Source organism: Phyllostomus discolor, chromosome 6 (genome assembly GCF_004126475.2).
Source record: "Phyllostomus discolor isolate MPI-MPIP mPhyDis1 chromosome 6, mPhyDis1.pri.v3, whole genome shotgun sequence".
Lineage (NCBI taxonomy): Eukaryota > Metazoa > Chordata > Mammalia > Chiroptera > Phyllostomidae > Phyllostomus > Phyllostomus discolor.
This window is the reverse complement of record NC_040908.2, coordinates 119,866,782-119,894,728: the sequence shown is the minus strand read 5'-3', so window position 1 is coordinate 119,894,728 and position 27,947 is coordinate 119,866,782. Positions and strand designations below refer to the sequence as shown.

The 27,947-nt window shown below is 46.3% G+C and overlaps 1 protein-coding gene across 2 annotated transcripts in view; it reads right to left on the bottom strand.

Annotated features, from left to right (window-relative positions):
• The window catches only part of XRRA1 (X-ray radiation resistance associated 1), a 58,130-nt gene that overhangs the window by 2,010 nt on the left and 28,173 nt on the right, over positions 1 to 27,947 (bottom strand). For both annotated transcript variants that reach the window (XM_028516389.2, XM_036028813.1), the window contains 8 exons: positions 25,591 to 25,719; positions 24,690 to 24,907; positions 21,601 to 21,641; positions 20,146 to 20,271; positions 8,735 to 8,828; positions 7,896 to 8,011; positions 4,936 to 5,277; positions 242 to 479 (listed from right to left, as the gene is read on the bottom strand). In XM_028516389.2, coding sequence (XP_028372190.1) covers positions 242 to 479; positions 4,936 to 5,277; positions 7,896 to 8,011; positions 8,735 to 8,828; positions 20,146 to 20,271; positions 21,601 to 21,641; positions 24,690 to 24,907; positions 25,591 to 25,719 — 1,304 coding nt within the window. The remainder of the gene's footprint in view (positions 1 to 241; positions 480 to 4,935; positions 5,278 to 7,895; positions 8,012 to 8,734; positions 8,829 to 20,145; positions 20,272 to 21,600; positions 21,642 to 24,689; positions 24,908 to 25,590; positions 25,720 to 27,947) is intronic.

Here is a 27,947-nt window from a genome sequence, read left to right as displayed (position 1 = left end):
GACTGCCTGGAATCTCCAAACAGCTGTGACTCCCCGAAGCCAATTAAGGCCCAGGCCAGGGGTCCTGCATGTAGGGCCCCAAATCAGGTCACCCTCAGGGACCCTTTGACAGACATTCAGCTAGAAGACAGCACCCTGCTCTGGAAAAGAGCCTTAGCGCCAGCGCCAGCACCAGCTTCGCCCCGGCTTGATCTGGGCTGCGGAGAGGGTCCCCTGCCTCGGAGGCATTCTCCTCACATACCTTTTGGCTCAATGAAGGCCGGGTCAGGCTTGGCTGTCAGCAGCTCCTCATAGCCACGGTACTTGCTGGAGACTGACGCAGGTACAGGCTTCCTCCGAGTCCTCTTCACCTCTCTGGGTGCTGGAGGTGGCGGGGGCGGCGGTGGTGGTGGTGGTGGTGGTGGTGGTGGTGGTGTTCTTTGGTCTTTCTCCACCTCTGATTCATCCCTATGGAGGGTCGAGTAAGGCAGCCCACTCACCTGTACCCAGAAAGAAAAACACATTCATTCATTCCTCCAACACTTCTGATCATCATGTCTGTGTGGGTCCCCGTGCTGGGCCCTGTTAAGGGCAAGAACCGAGACTCGGGTGAGAGGAGGCAGACATGAAAACAGACAATGACCACATACCAAAGGTCAGCAACAAGACAGGGATGTCTGCTTTCACCTCTCTTATGCAACGTAGTGCTGGAAGTGCTAGCCACAGCACTCAGACAAGAAGAAATAAAAGGCCTCCAAATTGGGAAGGAAGCAGTAAAACTGTTATTATTTGCAGATAAGGTGATACTGTATATAGAGAACCCTAAAGACTCCACCAAAAAAACTACCAGAACCAATAAATGAATTCAGTAAAGTAGCAGAATACAAATTAACATTCAGAAATCAGTTGCATTTTTATACACCAATATACACCAATAATGAACTATCAGAAAAGGAAACTAAAAAAAATCCCATTTATAATTACATAAAACAATATCTAGGAATAAATTTAACCAAGGAGGTAAAAGACCTGTACTTATAAAATGATAAACCATGAAATGAGAGAGAAGCTGAAGATATAAATAAATGGAAGCACATACTGTGTTCATGGACAATAAGGATTAACATCCTTAAAATGTCCACACTATCCAAAGCAATCTACAGATTCGACATAATTCCTATCAAAATATCAATGGCGTTTTTCACAGAACTAGAACAAGTAATCTGAAAATGTATGTAGAATCACAAAAACACCAGAATAGCCTGAGCAATAATGAAAAAGAAAGAATAATAAAGTCAGAGGTATCATGCTATCTGAATATCAAACTAACTAGAAGGCCACTGTAATAAAAACAGCATGGTACTAGCATAAAAACAGATATATAGGTCAATGGCACTGAAATAAACCCACACCTATATGATCAATTAGTGTTTGACAAAAGAGGTAAGAACATACAGTGTGGTAAAATGGCCTATTCCATAAATGGTGCTGGGAAAGTTGGACAGATGCACGCAAAAAAAATGCAACCAGACCACATCCGTACACCATATACAAGAATAAACTCAGAATGGGTTAAACATTTAAATGTAAGACTCCAAATCATAAAACTCCTAGAAGAAAACATGGGTAACAAAATTTCTGACATTTCTCTTAGCACTGTTTTATCTGATATATCTTCTTGGTCAAGGGAAACAACAGAAAGAATAAATGGAACTACATCAAACTAAAATGTTTTTGCACAGCAAAGGAAACCATCAACAAGATAAAAAGACACCTGCTTAATGGGAGAACACATTCACCAGTGATACATCTGATAAGGAGTAAATATCCAAAATTTATAAATAACTCATATTACTCAACACCAAACCCCGCCCCCCAAAGAATCCGTTGAACACCTATATGCCAAAACGGGCAAAGAGCGTGAACAGACACTTCTCCAAGGAGGACATACAAATGGCCAACAGACACATGAAAAGATGCTCAATGTTACTAATCATCAGAGAGATGCAAATTAAAACCACAATCAGATATCACCAAACACCTGTCAGAATGGCCATCATCAATAAATCCACAAATGACATGTGTTTGCAAGGATGTGGAGAAAAGGGAACCCTCGCACCATTGATGGGAATGCAGACTTGGTGCAGTCTCTGTGGGAAACAGTATAGAGGTTCTTCAAAAAATTAAAAATGGAACTGCCTTAAGACCCAGACATTTTACTTCTGAGTATGTATCTGAAGAAACCCAAAACAGTAACTTGAAAAAATACATAAGCACTCCTATGTTCACTGCAGTGTTATTGACAACAGCTGGTATATGAAGCAGCCCAAGTGCCCATCAGCAGACAACTGGATAAGGAAGGAGTGCTACATATACGCACTGGAATATCACTAAGCCATTAAAAGAATGAAATCTTACTATTTGCAAGACCTAGAGGGTGTTACGCTAAGAGAAGTAAGTCAGTCAGAGAAAGACAAATATCATATAATTTCACTTATATGTGGAACCTAAAGATCAAAATAAACAAAACCGAAACAGACTTAGACACAGAGAGCGGACTGACGGCTGCCAGAGGAGAGGCAGTGCAGGGGGCCGGGTGAAAGCGCTAGTGGGGTCAGGAAGCACAAACCGGTAGCTACAGAGCAGTCATGGGGATGTGAAGCACAGCACAGGGAATATAGTCAATGATATTGTTAATAAGTGTGTGTGGTGCCAGGTGGGTACTGGAAATAACGGGAAGAACACTTTGTAACTACATGATGGTTTAACCCCTATGCATTACACCTGAAACTAATACAAAGTATTATTAAAAGTAAAATGTAATTGAAAAATAGCCCTGGCTGGTGTGGCTCAGCTGGTTGGAGAGTCATCTCATAAATTACAAGATTGTGGGTTTGATTCCTGGTCAGGGCACATGCCTAGGTTGCCGGTTTGGTCCCTGGGTGGGGTGCCCAGAGGAGGCAGCTGATCAGTGCTTCTCTCTCACATTGGTGTTCCTCTCTCCCTCTCTCTCCCTCCCCTCCCGCCCTCCCTCCCTCCCTTCCCATCTTTCTGAAATCAATAGGCATGTTCTCCAGTGAGGATTAAAAAAGTAATAAAAAATAAGTGGGATGGCTGGGGTGGGGGGTAGTGGTGGGGGGGAAGATGGAGACAACTGTGCTTGAACAACAATAGAAAAAGTTTAAAGTTTAAAAAATAAAATACTTTTGAAAAAAAACACTAAATTTACTACAGCAGAGATGAAGAGTATAACAAAAAATCAAGTGTGTTCCGGGAAGATTTTTTGGTATAGCAGTTAAAAAATATAAGAATACCAATCCTTCACAAACTTCCAAAAACTAGCAGAAAAGGAAGCACATCCAACTAACTCTCTGAGGTCACTTTTACCCTGAAACCTAAACTGAGCAAGAAATCACAAGAAAGGAAAACTACAGGGTCATACCCATATGAATATAAACAGAAAATCCTTAAAAAAAAAAACAACTAGCGAACCAAATGAGCAACACACGCAGAGGATTATATGCTGTGACCAGTGGGGTTTATCCCAGGCATGCACGGCGGATTCCGTACCTGGGAACCAGAGGGAATCCAATCTAACACCCCTTCATGATTAAAAAACAAACAAACAAACAAACAAAAACACCAACAAACTAGGAATAGAAAGAAATTCCCTCGACCCGATAAAGGACATTTATGAAAAACCCAAAGCAAACGTTATAATTACTGCTGAAAAGACTAAAAGCTTTCCCACTAAGACCAGGAGTGGGACAAGAATGTCAGTTCTTGCCATTTCGACTCAACATTGTACTGGAGGTTAAAACTTTGGCATTTAGTCAAGAAAAAAAGGGATTTTTTTTTTCAGTCACAGTGACTCAATTGTATTGCGTTGGCTGCTAGGAAGCTCAGAACTGATGTCGGCAGTGCCCCTCTCTCACAAGAGTGGCCGTGCCATGAGAGTGTCTAAATGACAGCACTGCCCACAGACTGATCCTTTTCCTGTCCAAACTTCCCTTCATACGACACTCTCAGTTGTTTCTTTTTAATGCTTGTTTGTTTACACTCTACTCCAAAAATGTCCTGTTAAGGTTCAGAAAGATACTCTTATGCCATATGGATACGTGTGTCACTATACGCCCCCTGTGGACGAAGAAGTGGGTGGTTGGAATAGCAGCCCTAAATGTGTGGGTGAATACACGTTTTGGAAAGCTCTGGCAGACTGGAGGGGCAGGGCTGGAGGTGGGGAGATCAAGGAGGGCAATGGCACAACACTGAAGTTTAAGGGGACCCTGCCAACTCCTCCAGCCTTGTATTTCCTTTTCCTACAAGTCACCCATCCCTCGCACCGATGTGGAACCATTCGTGGCTCCTGCACATGCCACTTAAAAATTCTCCCTCTGTATCCTGCTTCGGGCTGTTCACTCTGCCCTGAATGCCCTTGCTGCCTGCGTCCTCGCCTTGTTAACTCCTACTTGGCCTGCAAAGCTCATCCCATTTGAACCTCTCCTAGGAAGCCTGCCCTCCCGGCCCGTGGCAGAGGCATCCCCCTTCCTCCAGGCTTCCAGCTCCTGGGGTTCTCCCTCTCAGCACTGACTGTGTTCCTGTCCATCCCACCCATTAGCTAAGGACTACGTCCCATCCATTTGTATTCCCAGGATTCAGAGGCAGCATCAGACATGAGGTGGCATTAAGCAGACAAGCAGAGGCAGCAGCAACCCTTGCTAAAAACTGGTCAGAACCACATCCTAGCCAGACCCCAGGTGTTGTCTGTGCCACAGGACTATGACTTGTCCCTGCAGGTGTCCCTGCCAGAAGCCATGGGTCAGTAGATCTCCCACAAGGGACTTACAGACCGGCCAAGTGCTGGCTCCCAGGGGCCTACAGCAGTCCAGCCAGCCAAGGGCTGCGCCATCCGGGGGAACTGGGGACAGGCGGGCAGGGGCAGGAGAATCCAGGCACCTGTGTCAAGAAGACAGACTCTGTGCTCTTGGTGTCCTCATCTGACGGGTTCTCTGGGCTGATGTGGGCAGCAGTGTCGCTCTGGTGAGATGTGGTCTCTTCACTGTGCACCGTGGAGGTGGAGCGGATCGGAGGAAGTGGCACAAAGGAACGGCGGTGCACGCAAGGGCCCCCCGGGCCCTCGATGGGCATCTCTGGCATCAGAGAAGTGCCTTTGGCGATGGGCAGCTCTCCAGGCACCTGTGGCTCCGATATCTTCCTTGACGGAGACCCGACTGTAGTTGCAGGTAGGTGATGGAGAATCAGAGACTGCTTTGGCACCTTTGGGACTTGGGTTTTCACCTGTCACGGGAGGAGGGCTGGATTGGTTTGCTTCCTAATTGGAATCTCTCCTCCTAAGACCTCAGCCCCCTGAGGCCACTTGGTATAGTGATCACAGCACCAGGTAAGGACTTACAGGGGCGGGAAGAGAGCAAAATCACACTGAACTGGGCATCTACAATGTGCCCTGTGCATGGCATACGTTGTTTTTTTTTTTTTTTTTTTTTTTTTTGTATCTCAAAACTACCCAGTGAATAATTATCCTCATTTTGTAGATGAGGAAATGGGCTCAGAGAGGTGAAATGACCTGTCCAACGTCACAGAGTTATTCAGTGGCAGAGCCTAGGCTACCTAATTCCCTCCTGGGCTCCAGGCCTCATTCCAAACCCCCGACCATATCACTCTGGCCCTCAGCAGCCTTATTCCTCTGTTCACGGTCTAACGCAGCACCCTCGCCTGTCCTCAGGGACTCCAAGGAGGGCACGGGGGCGATGGCCCTGCATTTTCTGGAAGGCGGCAGCACCAGGCTCCGTTAGGGATGCTGGTCCCTGCACCTTAAATAAAGATCCACAAGGCGTATCTCTCTCAGGGTTCAGGGCCAGGGAAGTAACTTCTTTCCTGTGGAACTGCTCAGCTTCCTTAAATTGTTAGCAAAAGCCTGTCATCCTTCCTCCCTCTTCCTTCGCCTCAGCTGCCAGGAGGGAGCCAGGCGCTCAGTTTCCCCAGCTGGGCTGAGCTCTTCCTTCCCTGCCAAGTCACATGGCGGATTGATTTTATTCCCCATCAAAGAACAGAATCTTTGGTGGTCCACTTAAATCTGCACTCTGACAGACGATGTAGCGAGCGGAAAGGTCCTAAGCACGGTTGTTAGAAAAAGACGGGCTGGGAGGCAGTGCTGCCCTTTGAGCCTCGGAGTCCGCCTGGGGGATGGAGGTCCGTCTGCCCTGCCCGGACCGCAGAGGTCTCCCGAATGCGAAGATGTGTGCAGATGTTCCTAACAAACTAAAAAGTGTGAAGGATGGCTGTTTTACGAACAATGTTTCATTTTTGAAAATATGTAAAACTTTAGTGTTTAGACTTGAAGCCTAAGGACCCAGAGTCTTTTTTCAGAGCCTCTGAAACACCAGGCCTTATCACTTGTGGCTGGGGTGGGGAGCAACGGTTCCGCAGACGGCTCCCACAGCTTCTCGGTGCCACGCTGGGCGGGCCGGGCCTGCACCGGCAGGTTTTCTGTCCCCCACCCCGTTCTGCCCGTGCCCAGGCCTGAGGGACGGCCGGCAGTCTTCGCCCAGGCAGCTGACCGAGTGAGAGACCCAGAGCTTGCTGTGCGCCTCAGGCCGTCTCCGAGAGCACACTGGGGCATAGTGCATCTCCGATCCAGCTACAGGCCTAGCACTTCTCCAGCCCAGTCTGCACTGGAGGTCAGATGGTGCTGGCCTACATTTCCAAAGCACTGATGGGCTTCTCACCTGGACACTGGACTTGTGTTTATCCTCTATCAGTCCGGACCTTACAGGTTCTTTTGGACCTGAACACTAACTTTTAACAAGGACGTTATTTTACCTCTCTGAGCCTGCTTCCCTGTCTGCGGTGCGGGCTGTGGGATAGCACGTGTGCAAGTGCCCAGCAGGGCACAGGGCGGGGCAGCGGTGCCCGGGGCACGGGGGAGAGGACGTGGGCTTAGCGTTGGGCTCACTCTGGTTCCGCCCTCCCCAGCTGCTGACTAGAAGGGAAGTAGTAGGATCCTTAGAAGAGGCAACAGACAAGAGGAAATGATGGAACCCCTTTGAATGTCTGTGTTTTTCTGGTTTTAAATGCTGCTCTGGTCGTATGAGGCCTCCAGACAAGAAAGAACTTGGCTGGTGGCAGAGGCAGGCTGCAGAGCGGGTGGCGAGGGGAAAATGTGCTTAACTTTCCGTACCAGCAACGCTCAGTCCAGCTCTTGGCTTTAGGAAGACTAAAGTTCAGGTGGGAGGTGCAGGCCACAGAAATTTCTGAAATTCATCAGATGAAGGAGGGATTTAAGTTGTTTTATGGCACCCCAGAAGGCAAGTCTAAGACCACTGGGTGGGGAAGGCCCAGAGGGAGCCGACAGCTCTCAACATGAGGAAATGCTTCTTAAGACCGAGGCAGGAGGTGTGCACTCCAGGCTGGCACACCCCCCGTGGTTGCACAGGTGACTGTGACTTGCACTGGCACGGGTCTGGGAGTTTGTCATCTATTTTCATTTGTGTTGCTTCATCCAATTCTCTCAGCATCTCAGAGAGGTGTTAGAGGTGGAAGCTGAAATGCAGGGAGTGAAACTCTTGCCCAAGTTCAGACAGCTATGTGAAGTGATGGGGCCTGGCTTATACCGGGGTCTTCTGATTCTCCCCACCTCTCGACAGCTCCTTCTCTGGGCCTCAGTTTCTCTGTAAACTCAGGGGGTCGGACTCAGTGACCTGCAAGGCCCCTGCGGACATGGCCTTTTGAGTCTCTCTCTCTCATCCCCCCTGGGTTTATCCGCATTAACAGAGCGAGGGAAGGAGAAGACACCGCTGCACCGCGGGAGGGTGCAGCTCTGCCGCCAGGCTGGTCTGCCTGCACCGACAGGGGCTCCGCTCCCTCTGGGGGTGGGGGTCCCACCTTGGAAGCCTCACCTTCCTCGAGGCCTTCCGAGGTATCAAAATATGATGCTTAGCCTTCACTACTTTCCTTCGAATTAAGTGGATCCCCAGACGCTCCTGGAGGAAGATTTTTAGCAGTGGAGGGACCCCTGGAGCCATGATGGGAAAATAAGATTACAGTTAGCTAACATTTACTGGGGGCTTACTATGGGCCAGGGACTGTCCACAATTGCTGTACATATATTAACTTACTTTTTCACACCAACCCTAGGAAGTAGGTACCCATGTTCCCATTCAGTAGGTGAGGAAACCGAGGCACAGAAAGGTTGAGGAATCTGCCCAGCGCAACAAAGGTAGTGTGGGGCACGGATTAGAACTTTGCTGGTATCCTTCATGGGCCCAGGATTCTAAAATGCCTTCAGCTGCCTCATCTTGAACCCTGGATTCCGCTGCTGACACAGCAGCCACTGCATTCAGTGTGGTCTGGGACGGGACAGCCCTGCGCCCTCCCAGCTGCAAATGAGGTCACGACGGACTTGGTCCACAAAGCAGGGTGTCCCTTAAATAGCCCAGGCAGGATCTAGATAATTCTGTCTTCCACTCTCAGCTATGCCTCTTCCTTGCTGTGTGATCTTGGATAGACCACGAACCTCCCCGGTCCAGTTTCCTCTGCGTGCGCAGGGACAGGAACGCCTGCCTCACGGGGCTGCTGTCGGGATGGCGGGTGTGGAGCAGGTGCTCTGTAGGGTCTGCTGTTTCCTCCATCCCCCTTGTCCACCCCAATGGAGAGCAGAGCCCAGGGCATGGCATGGGGGAGGCGGGGATGAGGGGCCCCACACCCGTGGGGGTGGGCAGCTTTGCAGGAACCATACCTTTTCTGTGGGCCACCAGGGGGTTGTTATGAAAGACGAGCTCACAGAGAGACGGGAAGAGAGCTGCTGGCAGGATGGCGTCTTCCTTTGCAATCTGTGAGCATGCGGGAGAGAGCATCGAGTTGACAGTGCCCCTCACCTCTGCCCAGGTGCCTCCAGGCCCACACAGCAGGGCTACAGGCTTGCCAGGCTGGGCTGGGGCTGGGGGAGTGACGCTGCTGTGGACAGGACTCACGCTGGGTGGGCTTACGTCCCTGCAGTTTCACCTGCTCACACCCAGAACACCTGCCCAAAATCCTACCATCACTTCACTGTCCATGCTTGAAAGTTAGAAATTTCTCTCCCTTCTCCATACTGGTTATGTGGGCTGTCCCAAGTACTGAGGATGTTGGTAACAAAAAAAAAAAAAAATAACAAACACATACAGCACTCGTCTTGCAAGAAGTCTGGAAGGACGGCATGGCACTGACTTTGCCTTTGGGACACGGTCTGTCTGATACTTCACCCTCCTCAGTGCAAACTCTACCTGCGCACCCCGTCAGGCTGTCCCCAGCTCTCCTGATGGTCTCTCTCACTGGGCCTGCCCTGGGCTCTGATCTGGGGAGGGACAGGGAGGGAGGCCAGGGGAACCCGCCTGTCTCAGGGATAGGCAGAGCCCGTGGGAAGGGAGACCTCATGGCTGCCTGGGGCCCAGAGGCTGCTCTGCCCCACGAGGCCAGCCTCCGAAGGGCAGAAAACACACAATCCTTGTTGAGCAGAGTGGCTGCAACATCTGAGGACAACCTTGGGGAGGGTGTCTCTTAGCAACAGAACAGTATCAGAGGCATCAGTATCCCAGAGGCCAGGAGTGGGCCAGTGACTGTTTAGATGCCTGGAAACACTGAAAACTGTTGGGCCAGATTTGGGGCCCACAGAAGGTACTGGAAGGAGGAGGACACTTCGGTTTGGCTTCCCCTGGAGCTTTGCTGGACAGTATGCGCAATGGGCAATTACCCAGTCATTGCCTGTCATTTGTGTTCATTCAATCAAATATTTACTGAATGCCTACATGGGGCAAGCACTGGGTTGGAACTGAGTAAAACAGATTATCACTCCTGTCCCCATGGAGCACTGTCTAGCACGGAAGAAACTGTAACATAAAGGGGAGCTGATTCACAGCTATGATTAGTGCCATAAAACAGAGGCACACGAAACACTGGGGTGATTTGACCGAGTCAGGGAGACAAGGCGTTCCTGAGGCTGAAGGGTGGGTGGAAGGTAATTAGTGAATGCAGTGGAGAATACAGTATGTGACAGAAACCTCTGTGCCAGCCCAAACCACTTCCTCTACTTGCTGGGCACACAGCTGGACTGTGCATCTTCTTGCCTCCCAGGCAGCCAGATGTGGTCATGTGACTCAGCTCTAGCCAAAGCAATCTTGGTGGAAGTAATAAATGCCATTTCCAGGTATAGCTTGTTCAAAACCTCCTGCACGATTCTGTACGTCTCTCAACCCCCTAGACACCAGATGCACAGAATCCAATAAAGTACTCTTAAGACCCTATGGAATGCCAGAGCCACAGCCAGGAAGGACCTTGGTCTCTGAATGATCATGTGGAAGGCCACTAGAAAACCAGAAATATCCACAGTGGATTTTGTAAAAGCAAGAAATAGCCTTTTATTGTGTCAAGTCATTGGGATTTTAAAGTTTGCAGCAGCTAATATTACTTACTCTAACTAACGCAGAGAGGGAGTGTTCCAAGCAAAGGGAAGAACACGTGAAAGTCCTAACAGCAAGGAGAAGAAAAGCCTGTTGGAGGGATTTAAAGGAGGGTGTGACTCCAGCCAAGGAAAAGGGTGCTTCTTGCAAAATGAGGCTGATGATGCAAGTACGGGCCAGACTAAAGCTGGTTAAAGATTTTAGTTGATAGGTCCTTGGGGAGCCTATTGGATGAATTTTTACAAATATGAGGTCCTAAATTTAATAAGACTTGGTAATAGAGGAGACATGGGCAGAGAGGAGCGATGTAAGGGAGAGAGAAGTATCAAGGATGACAACCAGACTTTGGGTTGAGTACCTGGGTGGGTGATGGAGCTATTCCCCAAGGTATGGAATAACAGAAGAACATCAGATTTGAAGGGAAAGATTATTACTTCACTTTGGACATGTGGATTTTGGCGGTACCTTTGAAACCTCCAAGCAGAGATGCATGTGGGCAGCGGGTACACTGGGGTGTGGGGGAGGGGTTGGTACTGGGGGTAAATTTGTGAGTCACTGTTCATGGGCCAGTGGGTGTGTGAGGCCATCCCTAGGGAGAGAGCACAGGGTGGGAGAAAAAAAGGAACTCGGAGTGGGCTTTGATCATCTAGATCAGGGGTCGGCAAAACTTTTTGGTCAAGGGCCAGGTCATAAACAGTTTAGGCTCTCCAGGCCATACAGTCCCTGTTGTAACCATCCAACTCCGCTGTTGTAGCGCAAAATCAGCGACCGACAGTTCGTAAACACCTAAGTGTGGCGGCTCTGTTCCAACAGAACTTATGTCCTCTGAAACTTGAGTTTCATATAATTTTAATGTGTCATGAAATGTTATCCTTCTGTTGATTGTTTACAACCATTACAAAATGTAAGAATCACTCTTAGCTTGAAGGCTGTACAAAACCAGGGGCAGCAGATACAGTCCATGGGCTAAACCTGAGTTCCCATCTATTTCACAAAGTTTCATCAGAACACTGCCCTGCTCATTCACTTACATGTTGCTTTTGTGCTGCAGGAGTAGAGTTGAGTAGCTGTGACAGAGTAATACATTTACGCTTTGGCCCTTTACAGAAAAGTTTGCTCATTTCTTACCTAGACACTAGAAAACGGAGGAGGGGGGATGAACCTACAAAGAAGCCTAATATGTGTTCATAAATGACTGCAGAATGGTGGTTAAAGAGGGTGCAATCTCTGGTATGCAAATCAGGTGGTCCAGAAGCACTCAAAAAGAATGGGTGATGGAAAATTTAACTTTGTCAGGATGCAAAATTCCATCCATCCAAGTCAGGTGGCTAAAAAAAATGGAAGAAAGGTACAATTAAAACTGGTAAAGAGTTAAAAGATACCCAGGGCACATGTATCAGATCTTCTGTGAAATTAAGTCCCAGCTGAAAGACATGGCTTAAGACTCTGGCTGATGCAGTAAGAAGAATTTGGCCACCAGGCTAGCCTATTCCCTGCAAGGTGAGCTGAGTGTCCCTGGAAATAAATTCCGGTAGCAATAACAACTTGAAATTTCTACCCCATTTCATTGGGTTAAGGGGGTATAACTTAGTATGTCAAATTTATGAACTAAGTTAAAGGTTGAGTGAAAGTGGCAGTTCCAGTTAAGATGGTGGCTTAGGGAAATGCATTACTTGAATCCTCCAACATCTGCATCAAAATTACAATTAAACTACAGAATGACCGTCATCCAGGACACCTGAAACCTAGCTGAACAGAAAGAACTCTTGCAACTAAGGATATAAAGGAAAAGTCACAAGGAGACTGTAGGAGGGGCAGAGACATCCAACTGTGGTGAATAAAGATCGGGAGGGCTGCCTGAGCTGTGGAGGTCCCCTTGAAGAGTGAGAGGTCCCAGACACACACACAAGGCTCCCCAGCCTAGGGTTCCAGTGCCAGCAAGAGAAGTCCCCACAACTTGTGGCTGCAAAAACCAGTGGAGACTGTGGCTGAGGGAGACGGAGGGCCTCTAGAGTCCCAGGCATTCCTCTTAAAGAGCCTGCACACTGACTGACCTGCTGATGGTCTTGCTCTCAGCTCCAGCACTGGGGCAGCAGCTCAAAAGACATCAGGGACACACGGGGAGGAACTGAATTGTCTGGCTTCAGGGTGAGGGCTGGAAGGGCAGCTTTCTCCCAGGGAGCAGTGCTGGCAGAGACCATGTTCCTTTGTTGAGCCCCCCCACACAGATCTGGTGGGTGGGAACCATATCTGAGACTCCGTCAGCCTGGCTTACACTGTTTGACTCACCCTGATAATTCCCTGAGACCTGGCCTCAACCAACTTGTGGGTCCACTCAACCTGTTTCCAGTGGCTTATCCATACTAATGGCCTCTCTTGCCTTATGCTTCAGACTTTTCTAAAATCTCTCAAACAAGCAGCATCTGGCCTCAGTGTGGCCTGTACTTCTCAATAAGTGGCCCCAGACCCAACCTAGTGGCAGCCAGCCTTGGTTTGCAGCTTGGCCTCTCTTGGGCACCTCTAAGCCCAGCACAAGAAGCTGACATCTATAGATTGTTTTATAGTTTACAGTGGGTGGCCCTGGGCAAGGCATAGGTGGTAGCCAACCTTAACCCGTACCTGTACCTTGTGGGAGGTCCCAGAGCCAGTGCACCCAGTGGACAACTTCAGACCACATCAAAGCACTACCCAGCTACCTCCACAAGTGACACACTCAAGGGGAGAACTCAGCAGGTGCCAGAACTCTGCTGAAGTAAGTTCTGCTTTGTGGGGTCAGCCTCTGCACAGCTGATCCTCTACAGTGGTTACAGCCAGTCCTCTCAGCCAATCAATCCTGGGGTAAATATCTCCCACTGATGTGCCAACAGCAATCAAGGCTCAACTATAACAGGAGTGTGTACACAGCCCATGAGAGGGGTATACTTGGGACACCCAGTTCAGGTGACCTGGGAGGCTGTGCCGTCGGACCCTATAGGACACCTACTATATAAGGCCACTCCACCAAGCCTGGAAGATGTAGCCACTCTACCTAATATGTAGAAACAAACACAGGGAGGCTGCCAAAATGAGGAGACCAAGAAACACCCTTAGAAATAATAGAACAAAACTCCAGAAAAAGAACCAACAAAATGGAGACAAGCAATCTATAAGATACAGAGTTCAAAACACTGCTTATAAGCATGCTCAATGAACTTAGGAGAAGAATAGGTGAACTTAGTGAAAACTTCACAAAGACATGGGAAACATAAAAATGGAGACAAAACATAAAAAGTTCCAGTCAGAAAGAAGAACATATTAGAGGAGATCAACATTAGATTGGAGATCTGGAAGATAAGGAAGCAGAACACACCAATCCAAATAGCAAAAAGAAAAGAAGAATCTGAAAAAAAATGATGATAATGTAAGGAGTCTCTGTGACAACTTCAAGTGTACATGTGATGCATTTGCATCACGGGGGTGCCAGAAAGAGAAGAGAGAGAGCAAGAAATTGGAAACCTATGTGAAAAAATGATGAAAGAAAACTTCCTTAACTTGGTGAAGGAAACAGACATACAAGTTCAGAGAGTCCCAAACAAGATAATCCCAAAGAGACCCACACCAAGATACATCAAATTAAAATGTCAAAGATTAAAGGCAAAGAGAGAATCTTAAAAGGAGCAAGAGAACAGCAGTTAGTTACCCCCAAGAGAGCTTCCATAAGACTATCAATCATATTGTAATAACTATGTATGTTGTCAGAGGGGTACTAGGTTTATTGAGTATCACTTAGTAAGTTATATAATGTCTAATCACTGGGTTGTACAGTTGAAACTAATATAATAACTTTATGTCAACTGTAATTGAAAAAATAAACTATTTTAAAAAGATTGAAAGTCATTTTTTAATTTTTGACAAAAAATTACTAGATTTTTTAGTGGTTATTCTGCTTGAAGGAAGAATTTGTTTTAAGATTTGTAACTTTAATATGTTGAATTGTTAATTTCAATTTCAGCATAGGCAGCTCTGAGCATTCCTTGATATGATCAAGACATCATTCATTCATCTAACAAATTTACTAAGCACCTATCATGTATTAGGTGCTATTCTAGATGACAGGGATATAGTTGTAAACAAAACAAAGTTCTAGATCTCAAACAACACCCCTTGCATTCTGGCAGTAGACAAATGATAATAAACAAAAAGATTATATATATATATATATGTATATATATATATACACACACACACACATATATATAAAAGTTAGGTGGTAACTGTCATAGAGGAAATATCATTTAAAATCTCAAGTGAGAATACAGAAAAAAGGGAAAGAAGCTGTTCCTCTCCTCACAATGAGAAAAAAATACTGAAGACTTCCAGTCAAGATGGCAGTGTAGGCAGACATGGCTCACCTCTTTGCACAACCACATCAAAATTACAACTAAAATATAGGACAACCATCACTCAGAACCATCAGAAATTGAATTGAAGGGAAGCCTGACAACTATGGAATTAAAGAAACCACATCCATATAGATTGGTAGGAGGGGCATAGATGTTGAATGGGCTGGTCCCACACCCACGTGTGGTGGGTAAAGATTTGGGAGGGACATCTCAGGAGTGAGAAGTCCCAGCCCCACACCAGGCCCCCCAGCCCAGGGTTCCAGTGCCACGAAGAGAAGTCCCAAAGCTTCTGGCTGCAAAAACCAGCGGGGATTGAGTCAGTGGAAGAAACTTCTGGCACCACAAGCAGTTCTTCTTAAAGAACCCACACATGGACTGATGTACCCAGAATCATTCCCTTTGAGCTTCAGCACCAGGAAAGCAGCTTGAAAGGCACCAGTGGTATATAGGGAAAAACTGAAGTGTCTATTATCAAGGCAAACAAAGGCCATTGTCCCTTTTCTAAACCATCTTCCCACAGAGTCACAGAGCTGGCTAGATGGTGCCATACCTGAGACTCCATCAACCTGGCTAACAATATTTGACCCCCTCTGGAGATCCCTGAAGACTTGTTCCATCCAACTTATGGGCCCACCTAAGCTGCTTTTCCATATGAATGGCTGGTCTTGGCTCATGCTTCACAACTTCCTAAAGCCTCTCAAACAAGCAACAGCTGGTCTCGGTGAGCCTCGGGCCCCAGCACCAGTTGCAGCCAGCCTAGATTCACAGTTTGGCCTTGCCTGAGAATCTCCAAGCTGAGCACAAGTAGCAGCCATCTCAGATTTCCTTACTGCTCATGCAGGATGGCCCTGGGAAAAACACAGGTTGAGGCTGACCTTGGCCTGCACTACCTGGGGAACCCCAGGGCCAACATACCCAATAGACAGGTACAGATCACATTGGAGAACACCACCCTGCCCCTGCATAGCTGATCTCCCATGGAGGGCAGAGGTTGGTGGTAAGTGATCACAGCCAATCCTTGCCACTGACTGGCCTGGGTAAATCCCAATGACCTGTCAACAGCAACCAAGGCTCAACTACAAGAGGAGGGTGGACTCAGCCCACACAAAGGGCACATCTCGAGTACTCAGCTTGGGTGTTAGGGGAGGCTGTGCCACTGGACCCTATAGGACACCTACTACATTAGGCCATACTACCAAGACATGGAGTCAAAGCAACTCTACCTAATACACAGAAACAAACACAGGGAGGCTGCTAAAATGAGGAGACAAAGAAACATGGCCCAAATGAAAGAACAGATCAAAACTCCAGAAAAATAGCTAAATGAAATGGAGATAAGCAATCAGATGCAGAGTTCAAAACACTGGTTATAAGGATGCTCTAGGAGCTTAGTGAGGACCTCAGCAGCATAAAAAAGATCCAGTCAAAAACAGAGGATACACTAATTGACATAAAGAACAATTTACAGGGAAACAACAGTAGAGTGGATAAAGCCAAGAATCAAATCAATGATTTGGAACATAAGGAAGCAAAAAACAACTAATCAGCACAATAAGAAGAAAAAAGAATCCAAAAAAATGAGGATAGTGTAAGCAGCCTCTGGGGCAACTTCAAGAGATCCAACATTTACATCTCACACAGGGGTGAGAGAAGAGTAATAGCAAGAAATTGGAAATCTATTTGAAAAAATAATGACAGAAAACTTCCCTAATTTGGTGAAGGAAAGAGACATGCAAGTCCAGAAGCACAGAGAGTCCCAAACAAGATGGATGCAAACAGGTCCTCTCTAAGACACATCATAATTAACATGCCAAAGGCTAAAGATAAAGAGAGAATCTTAAAAGCAGCAAAATAAAAAAATAAAAATAAAAGCAGTTAGTTACCTATAGGGGAGTTCCTATAAGACTGTCAGTTGATTTCTCAAAAGAAACTTTGCAGGCTAGAAGAGACTGGCAAGAAATATTCAACAATATGTAAGGCAGGGGGACCTACAGCCAAGGCTGCTCTACCCAGCAAAGCTATCATTTAGAATCGAAGGGCAGATAAAGAGCTTCCCAGACAAGAAAAAACTAAAAGAGTTAATCATCACCAATCTGTTATTATATGAAGTGTTAAAGGGACTTATTTAAGAAAAAGAAGATAAAAACTCTGAACAACAAAGTGACAAAAATACATTATCTATCAACAATTGAATCTAAAAACAAACTAAGCAAACAAGAAGAACAGAGACAGAATCATGGATACAGAGAGAGGGGCCATGTGGGGGAATGTGTGAAGAGATAAGGGGACTAAGAGGCACAAACAGGCAGTTACAGAGCAGCCATGGGGATGTAAAGTACAGTACAGGACATGGAATAACCAAAGAGCTTATATGCATGACCCAGGGACATGAGCAATGGTGGCGGGACTGCCGATGAAGTGAAGGGTGCTGGGTGGAGGGGGGCAAAGGGGGAAAAATCAGGACAACTGTAATAGCATAATCAATAAAATATAATAAAAAACTTAATAATTTACATTATCAGTTTTCTTTAGTCCAACAGAGAGCTAAGGTCTCAGGGCAATCAAGTGGCCTGAAAGCTAAAGCTGGATAGACACCTCAAAGGAGACATGGGACACAGACACTGGCTCATCCGTGGCAGAAGGTGGGAGGAAGAGATGGCAAGTGCCTCACGGGCATTTAAGAAGAGATCAGCTGAAAGTTTTAAATAATTGCTAAAGGCCAAGTATGGGCTAGAGGAAGAGACCAGGCTGCAGACACAAGGGAAATCCGCACCCACTTGTGTGTGGAAGGCCTGAGCCAGGAAGGGAGGCTGGAGCATGGCTTCCTCAGGCTGTAGGCCTGGAGGGGCTGAGCAGCTGCCCCTGCAGGAAAGGCAGGAATTCTTGCCAACCCTTCTCCCTAGTAAACAAAAGGCTTAAGTTGCTGAGGAAGGTCAGCAAACTCTCCTGGGCCCAGGGCTCTGCATGGAAGGTGGGGTACGGGTGTGGTGGAGAGGGAAGAGAGAAAAAATTAAAACCTACTTCTTCTGGGGTAGGGGACAGGAAACCAACCAGGGTCCACTACCTGGAAGATCTTCTACTGCTGGGAGAGGGGTAGGATTACCGGGAGGGGCTCATTCTTGACACACAGGAACACAGGGCCTACTTAAGCCCTGCTACCTCCACTTGGCCTTGCTCCCACCAGACTGGCCAGCACTAATTAACAAGCAAAAACAGTCTACTGATGGCTAAGGAACAAGAGTGTGGAGATAAACCTCTCAGATGCGGGAACCTAGGGAAGGCTGCAAGCTGAGGCTAGAGCAGAAACACGGATATATATGCTCTGAAACCCCAGCAAGAGCCAACTATATGCTGTCGCAAAGATAAGTGCTTTAAATATAAAGCTACAAATCAGCTGAAAGTAAAAGGACAGAAAGAGATATACCACGCTAATAGATAGTAGGAGTATGCTGTGCATCTACATTAAAATCAAACAAAATAAGCATGAAGACAAGGAGTCTTTATCAGAGACATAGAGTGACAGGCGTGACAATGAAAGGATCAACACATGAGGTAGACAGGAAAATTCTAAAAGTATGTGCACCTGATAGTAGAGCTTTCAAACACGTGTAGCAAAAACTGAGAAAACTTAAGGGAGAAAAACCCCACAATAATGACTGAAGATTTTAACACACAGCTCTCAGTGACTGACAGAACAACTGGACAAAACAACAGTGCAGAGAAGGTCTGCGCGGCACTCCCGACCACCTGACCTGAATTGGTGTTTATAGAACACTGTCCCCCCAAACTGCAGAATGCACATATTTGAAATGGGCATGGAATGTTCACGAAGATAGGATATAGGGTGGACCATAAAACAAGCTTGAACAGATTTCAGAAGAATAAAATCCTACAGCTTATGTTATCTGACTACAACAGAATTAATTTAGAAATTGACAAACATAAGACGTGTAAAAAAGCTCCATACATTTGGAAATTAACTCACGTCTAAACAACCCATGGGTCAAAAAAGAAAGCACAACAGAAATTTTAAATATTTTAAATATTTTAATTGAATGAAAACAAAAACACACATCACAATTTGTAGGATGCAGTTGAAACAGTGCTTAGAAAGAAATTGACTTTCATACGCTTATATTAAAAAGAAGAAAGGCCTAAATCAATGGCCTAAAATTATACTACTTGGGAAACTAGAAAAAGAAGAGCAAATTGAATTCATTGTGAGTGGGACAAAAATAAAGTTTTGAGCAGAAATCAGTAAAATGGAAAGGAGACAAGTAACAGAAAAATCCAGTGAAACCAGCAGCCAGTCTAACTAAAAAATTCAATAAAAGGGATAACTTTTAATTATTTTGGATCAACAAAATATGAGAAAAGACACAAATTGCCAATTTCAAGGATGAAAGAGGGACCCAGAACATATCTGTGGTTCACTTCATACAGGGTGAGAAGGTCATTTGATGCAGAAAGAATAGTCTTTTCAATAAATGGTAGTGAGAAAACCTCCATTTCACACCATATATAAAGATGAACTCAAAATAGATCAAAGGCCTAACTGTCAGAGCTAAAATTATAAAACTCTTAGAAGAAAACACTTGGGGAGCTTAGCTGTACCAACTGCTTGCCTTAGAAGGGAGTAAGCAGAGCGCCTTCACAGAGGCCCGCATTTCAGGCTTGAGTAGGGCTCAGGTAGTGGGGTTCACAGGAATTCTAACAGGACGGGATATTGGGAAAATATACTAACATAAAACATGTTAAGAAAAACATGCTAAATCTGTCCTATGGCCTTTGCATCTCCTTTACCCTTAGGGCTAGAACATTTCTCTACCCTTTTCCCTTACTCTTCACCTCACTGACTGCACTGATTTAGGTCTTAGCTTAAACACTACTCTCTCCAGAACCTTCCCTAATCCCAAGTATTAGGTTAGACACCTCACACCCCCATCATGTACTTCACAGCACTGTGAGTTTCTTCATAACACTAACCACGCTTATACTGTGATCATTTGTCCAGTGTCAGTCTTCCCTATAGGCGACAAGCCCCACAAGGGCAGAGGCCCGATCTTTCTTCACACAGCTGTATGCCCCACGCCTAAAACAGAGCCTGACACATGGTGAGTGCTAAATGAACATGTGCGACTGAAAGAATGGACTCCTGCCTTAGCCTCCATTCCCTCCGCTTCCCCTGCCCAGGGAATTCCTGAGCCCCGTTACAGGCTGTGATGCCTGTAATGCAGGGAGTTAGAGGGCTGGCCTTTAGGCCAGAGCAGCTGGCATCCCGCCCTCCCATCTGGGTCCCTGAGGAAACAGGTAGAGAAGCAGAGAGTCACCTTGTTGTAGGCCAGGCTAAGGTACCTCAGCTCTGGGAAGGGTGGGGCCAGCGTCTGGTTCCTGGCCTTCAGTGACTTCACAGGAAGAATCTCGAATATGGGAGGAAGTGCACATACCTTGGGTGTCTTAGAAGGAAAAAGAAAACTCAAAGTCAAAGTGCCTTGATGATAAAGAAGTTAAAAGTTGCCAAGGGCCAAGAGGCCTTCCCTGTGGCATGTGGTGGAAAGAATGACCATTGCAGGGAGGCTTGGCCAAAAGATACATGTGGGGTTACAAAGGGAGATGTCTCTGAGGGCCCAGAGTTCTGGCTCCAAGTTCTCTGAGGTCACGTGTGAGCTAATTCCCCGGCACCCAAAGTTCCAGTTCCGGGTTCTCTGAGGCCAAAGGACGATACAGCACTGGTGTAGACGTCCGAGGTTCTTTGTGCCCCGTCTCCCACACTCTGTCATATAGCAGCTCATCCTGAACTGGACACTCCTTCTATACAGTAGAGCTAAAATTTCTCCAGAGGACAAAGGAGCAGTTGCTTGCATCGTTGAGGGGACTTTTGCTAGTGGGGAGATGGAGAAGAGTAACCCGAGCCTTGAACATCTGGTCTGATGGGTTAGCTCACGTCCCATCATCCCAGCACAGAACAGCCGCTACATCCTTAATTACTTCAGGTGGGCGGTGGGGCCTGCGTGTGGCACAATGTGCATCTGGGGAACTTGCAGGGTCATGGCCTCTCAGTACAACCCAGTTTGCCTCCGAGTCAACATGTTTGATCAACACAGGAAATTGAAATTGCTGGATTAACAGTGCCTAACTTAGTTCACTCACTGATTCCTTGAGTTAGATGGAACCACAGGAATTTAGAAGTTGGGCTAATGACTAGGTTCAAATGAACTAGATTCTGCTCCAAGCTCCACTGACTACTGTGTAGTTGTATTGCGTATTGGAAGGGAACAAGTCAACATTAAATTAGTGCATCGATCTTTGTGAGTATGGGTAGTGTCTACACTGAGAGAAAACCAAAACTCTGGGCTAACAAAAATAAAATGTCTAAGCCAGGGAAACCAAGGATTAGACCCTGGATGGTGGTATATATGTCCAAGGATCACTCACTTTGGGGGGCTCTTGTTAGGAGCTAATGAAATGCATCCTGGTGGCAGCCTCACTTCGATGCCAGCCTGATCACTTGCAGCAGCAACCTCCACCTACTGAGTAGCAGCTGAGCACAGGGAAAGCCAGCCTGTGGTCTGCCTGAGCTCGGGGACCTGCCTGTCTGGTCCACCACTTGCATCCCATAGGCCAGCACAGTGCCCAGCATGTGATAGGTACTTGGGAAGTATTTGTTCAATGAATCAGCTTACTCCATGTGATAAGTATAAATGTCTCTCATGGCTCCATTAGCTTATTTTTGTTTATTAAAATTAATGTTCTAACTGAAGGACAAAAACATAAATGGTTCCTACCTCTGAGGCTGAAAATCCAGGGTATGGTGAAAACACAACCTCTGAAACAAAAAAGAAACAGAATGAAAGGTTGGTGAGAGGATGGAGTAACTCTAGAGAGGCCTGAGTCTGGGTCTGTTACCCACCGTGTCCAGCAGGGTGCCTCCTACAGGGGGTCCTCACCCGGCTTCAACTCCAATGCTAACTGGGAAGGGGACCTGGCTGTGACATCTGTCAGGTAATACGCCCATTGCCTTAAAATAAAATCCAAACTCCTCGTCAAGGCCTCTGAGGTCCTGTCTGACCTGGCCCCTGCCTCCTCTTCCAATCTTATCTCACGCTGCCCCGTGCCCCTCGCTTACTACATCTCAGCCACACTGACCTTCTTCTGACTTTTCAACATGCAAGCTCTTTGTAGCCTCAGAACTACTAGGCAGTCAGTATTGATCAGAAGGCAAGCCAATATGTGTTAGAAGAGAGAAATGTAGATAAAATATATTCTGTCAGAGAATTTGGAAGTACTGTTTGTTATATTAGTGGTCACAGAATGTGTTAAGGCAGAGAATTCAGGAGAAAGACTAAGAGTAATCGGCTGCACAGCAGTAAGGCAGAGGTTGCAGAGTGATTTCATTCTTGGGACTATCAGAATGAGATGAGCCAATAAACAGCTGAGTTCAACCTAATAAATCAGAGCGTTGGCTGGGATTGCATCTTGTGCAGGCACTGCTCACCTCTGTTCCAGCTAATGAGACCCCCTTCCACATGCTAATGATGTTTACTGAAAAAGGTTACATGCAATGAAGTAAACAATAATATGGGTGGAACACCACATGTACGAGGGGCTGGAAAGGAGTTTGGGAAAGGTTTGTGCTAGAAAGTAGGAATTAGCAGGAGGATGGGCCATGGCTGCAGGTGAGGGTGCTGAGGAGCGGTCATCTGGGGAGGCAGAGAGCCCCCTCATCCAGAAAGACGAGCTGCAGCGCACTGTGCCTGACAGCGTGCGCTGCCCTGCCCCACCAGAAGCAGCCTCAGGTGTCAGAGCCTGCAGCCTAAGGTTCCCAATGGGGATCGTTCAACAAAAAGATGGGCGATTAAGAATCTCCTAATATTTGAAGAAAATTAATACTATGGAACAAAGTCATTAAGTATGAAAAATAGAAGAACTAGCATCTGAATAAAAACCACCACAGAGTTAACAAAAAGAATAAAAACTTTAGAATAATTGTGTCCTCGGAAAAATTCAAAAGCTATTTCATTCCTAAAACAAAAGCAGGGAAGAGATGCTATTAACAATTTTGTGGACTTAAAATATGATAATCAAGTAAAAGACAATAAATGTGCTGGATGAATGAACAGACGCAGGAGATGAGCTAATTCACATAATGGAAGACTGAGCTGAGACACTCCCTCAGGATACGGTGTGAAGGGCAAAGGAACAGAAAGTGTAACAGAAAAGAGGGCCGGAGGGTAGATCCACAGGCTGGAATTCTAGGGGGAGATGACAAAGATTGTGGGAAATGGAAAATAAAATTTCCCCAGGATGAAGAAAACCACGTCTTTGATTGAAAAAAACTTTAAAGTACCTCACAGGATAAACAAAGAGAGGTACATGGAGAGGCATCTTAGTAAAATTTCCAGAGGATAAAGGGAATATATTAAACTCCAGAGAGCAAAACCTGGTTTCCTACAGAGAGGCAGACTTCTCACTGGCAACAACAGATCTAGTGGGCAATGAAGAAATACTGTCAGAATTTTAAGGGAAAATTATTTTAGAGCCAGAATTCTGTACTCAACCAAACTAGCATTCAAGTACAACAAAATAAAGGTGATATTGGATATTTTAGAAATGCAGAAAAATCTACTATTTGTAAATAAAAAGCAACGCACAAAAGGAAACTATCTTTGTGACTCTGAGAAAGTCAGTGACTTCTTAAATAAGAACCTGAAGGCGTGACTCATAGGTTATAAACCCAAAGGCCTAAACCATAAGGTAAAAGTGGGTAAATTTCTTGTCACAGGATCAACTGTATCCCTGCCCAGTTCGTATGTTGAAGCCCTGACCCCAGGATCTCAGAATGTGACTGTATTTGGAGATGGAGCCTTTAAAGAGTTAATTAAGGTTAAATGAGGTCATTAGGATAGGTGAGGCCCCAACCCAACAGGAATGGTCTTCCTATCAAAAAGAGGAGACCAGGACACAGACACACAGACAAAGGGATGACCATGTGAGGGCAAAGAAAGAATGTGGCCATCCATATGCCAAGGAGGAGACCTCAGAGGAAACCAAAGCTGACGACACCTTGACCTCAGGCTTCTGGCCTCCAGAACTGTGAGAATATAAATTTCTGTTCATTAAGCCAAACCTGTTGTATTCAAGAGTCAACTGTGCATGAATATCAAATCAGGCAAAACTCACTTACGGTGATGGTGGTCAGAATGAGGGTTATTTGCGGAGGAGGTATTGATTGGGGGGGTACCGCATGGGCTGCTGGAACTGTTCTACATTGTAATATGAGTGAGCCATGGTCCAAAAAGTGTATACATGTAAAAGTTCAAGTTATATACAACGTTTCTACATTTTACTCCATATAAGTTATTTCTATTAATAAATGTTTAGAAAAACCCAGAGTGGTAATGGCACAGTGTAGAAAACTAGAACAGTGGAGCAGAATACGTAATATATAATAAAGGTGGCATTTCTTTGCTTTTCTGCCTCTGGATGTGGCCATCTGGCTGTGATTCTTGGCATTGTGGTGGCCGTCTTGAGACCTCACTGGGAACCAGCCTACAAGGACAAGCAAGTGGGCCAAGGACAGCAGAAGAAATGATGGAAAGAACATGAATGGACCCAGAATTAACCATCTCTGGGAAGTCTTACCTCTGAGTTTCTTAAGATTTTTAAAAATCACCTTTTAATTAGATTATAAAAGCATCTTAACTGAGAACTAGTTAGGAAGTCACTGAAATAATTCATGTGAGAGCTCCACCACCCCAGGCCCAATAGCTTAAGTGCAGCAGCTCCCTGGGGAGCCACTGACTTCCAGAATAAACTCTCAGGAGTGTACTCCCACCACGGGGCTGGAGTCTGTGGAGCAAGGGGCACCGCTCACCTGTCCGGTCATCATCCTTTTTCACGGGCAGTATAGTATAATCCGGTTGCTCATCCGAGGCCTCAAACATCCATGACTTGGGCTGTAGCATGGATTGGGCCCCTTTCCGAGGACTCCCCCTGCTTTCAACCCAATCCCCCGACCTGTCGTGGAGTTGAACCTGCTGTAGGTATGGGATCCGGAAAATCCTGTTTTGGTCCAGGCTTAACTTCTTCAATCTTCAATTAAGGAAAGTGAATACAGAATCACAGCAGTAATCATACCTCAGGGACACTTACCAGGCAACTTTAGGGAAGGAACATGGAAATTGGTCTTAGACACTCACCCACCCCTCACATGTGACCTTGAGCCAGTGACCTACCCTCTCTGGGCCCCAATACCCATATCTCTAAAATGGGGATAATATTTACTAACCTTTCAAGGTTTTTGTGAAGATTAATGAGACAAGGTAAATGGCTTGGCACTAAGTAGAGTTCAGTAAATGGTAGCTGAAGCCAAAGTAAATTTTCCAGGGATCTAAAGCTTAACCACTTAAGGGACAGTGTTTTTGTTACTTCAACCAAAAACTCAGTTAAATTTATCTTTCTGGTTCTTTTTCTTTTTTCTCTCTCTCATCTTTCAGGGTCAGGATCCTGTCCCTGGTAATACCTCCTTCTATCCTGACTTTCTCTTTGCAGCTGCTAATCCGGTCACATGATCAGAGTTGTCTTTACTAATGCCCCACTTTTATGGCTGAGCTAAAGCTCAGAAAGGAGTAATGGCTTACCCATGACCACACAGCAGAGACAAGTGGCGGAGCTGGAATTTAAACCCAGGTCTTTTGGCTTCCAGAGCAGCACTCAGGGTGTGAGCTAGGCTGGGGGTTATAGAGGGCCCTGCAGAGAGGGGCTGGTGGTTTTACCTGCTGAGCCCGGCCAGGCTGGCAAAGCAATTGGGATTGGAGAGTTTGTTGTCATCCAACATCAGTGTCTCCAGTGCTGGGAACCTTGGGGTGTACCTCTTGTTTGTCAGTGATGTTGCAGATGCCTCCCTGTGAGTGCAAAGGTCTTGGTTAGGTTAGATCTAGCAAGGGCAAGGGACAAACCCCACCAAGCCCAGGAAGAAGTGGAGGACAAGGCATCAGTCAAGAGGTCTGATCAGCTTGGACACTTCTCTAGTGGCCAAGAGGGGTCATTTAGAGAAGGACCAGAATATGTAGCTCCCTCTCCCAACCCTATTCATACATACAGCCTTCTGTACGGGGAAAAGTTCCACACATTCACTGATGGGCTCTGTGAGACGGGTTGGGGCAGAATGGGGGTGGGGCACCTGTAGTGCTCGTGGAAAATATCAGAGTGAATGAGGCATGGCCAAGTTGGAGGAAGCATTCTGCAGGGCGAACACTGCTTGTTTTGGGGCCAGGGCAGATAGCCGGGTATGCTGTGTCACCCCAAGGACGAGCACTCTGAGAGCACCAGGAGATGATGCCCTTGGCATGGACCACAGCTTTGCCACCAAGTGGGCGGGGTAAGGCAGGCTGGCTGCAGTGAGGCTAGAATGACTTCATAAATGTACACATCAGTAAAAAATTGAGAAGTCTCTCTTTTAAAAACTATATTTTATTGATTATGCTATTACAGTTGTTCCATTTTCCCCCCTTCACTCCCCTCCACCCTGCACACCCCCTCCCACCCACATTCCCCTTTAGTTCATGTCCATGCGTCATACATATAAGTTCTTTGGCTTCTTAAACTCTTTGAGGATTCCCAGAAATACTCAAGAGCGGGATTTACTAGGCTGAGGTCCTGAGTCACACAGATGGCGCTGGAGGCAGTGGCATTTTAGGTACTGCCATCACTGTGGCCTCATTTTTGTTCCCAGGTGTATAAGGCCTAGGTAATTCTTAGGTACACACAGGCAGATGACTCAAATGATGTTTTCATTCCAACTCTGCCACACACCCAAATAAACACACTTAGACAGACAGACAGAAATAAACACAATAAACAAATATAGTAGTGAGGCCTGCTTGAGGGTGGTTGGTAGGGTAATAATACGATGTAATCATTTATAGTTTTAACTTGAACATTTCACCTCAAATGCCATATGGTGTGCTTGAGTATGATATTATTATGTTACAGAATTACATGCTTATGATTTTGTAATAAAACATTTTGTAATAAAAGGGGGCATTCTCTGTGCTGGGCCCTGTATACACATATAAACCACAAAGAGTAAGGAAAAGGAAGAAACATTTCTTCGGAGCTTACTGCACTCCTGGCACCATGTTGGATGTCATCTCAGAACAGCACTATGGAGGACAGGTGTCACCTCCTTTTCAGGTGAGGAAACTCAAACTCGGAGTGACCTGCTGAAAGTCCCATAGCTAGAAAGTGGTGGAGCTCAAACTTGACTTGAAACCCCAGGTCCTGTCCCGGAGCACCCACCTCTCACAGCACATCTTCAAGCCCCATGTGGATTAAAGGGTGGGGAGATGGAAGGGTAGCTGTTCCCTGGGCCAGAGAGAGCTTGATGAAGATAGGCAGAGAGTTCAAAAGGACTCTAACAGTATACTTAAAGTCAGGAATATCTCAAAGGTGAATTTAGAGAGGGTATAATAGTCATACACTCACCCATTCATACAAATTTCTTTAACAGACATTTATGCAGCCGGGTACTGAGAATCAAAGAGAAAAAGAATGCAAGGCACTTACAGTCTTGTGGAGGAGGTAGGCAACTGCACCCCGTGGGTGTAAAGCTTGTGGGAGTCACCCACTCTGGTGAGGAGGACCCTGGGAAGGCGGTGTTTAAGTGAACCATGAAGAATGGAGAGGGAATACACTGTGCTTTTCACCACAGTGAGAGAGGGAGAAGAGGGATGTGTTTGTGGCTGAACTGTAATACATCTGGAAGCTCTGGACAGTCATGTTTCCTACCACGGGGCCCAGAGAGACACAGGAGCTCACCTGTGCAGGAAAACAAGGTGAGTCACAGGGAGGAGCAGGTGTGAAAGCCGAGAGGCAGAACTTCCTGGCTCCTCCAAGAATGCCTAGGACATGTCCCGAAGGCACGGCTGTGAGATTCCACAGTGTTCTAGTCACAACCCCGGCAGTTCTGACCCCAGAAGGAAGTTCAGAAAGAGCCCTGGCAGTACAAAGGGGAACAGGCTTGACTTGCAAAGACCAGAGACACTCCACAGAGAAGGAAAGAAGCCTTTGTTCATGGTATTTCAAGGTCACAGATGACCCTTTATTTCTTCCTGAAAGGACCAATTTTCAT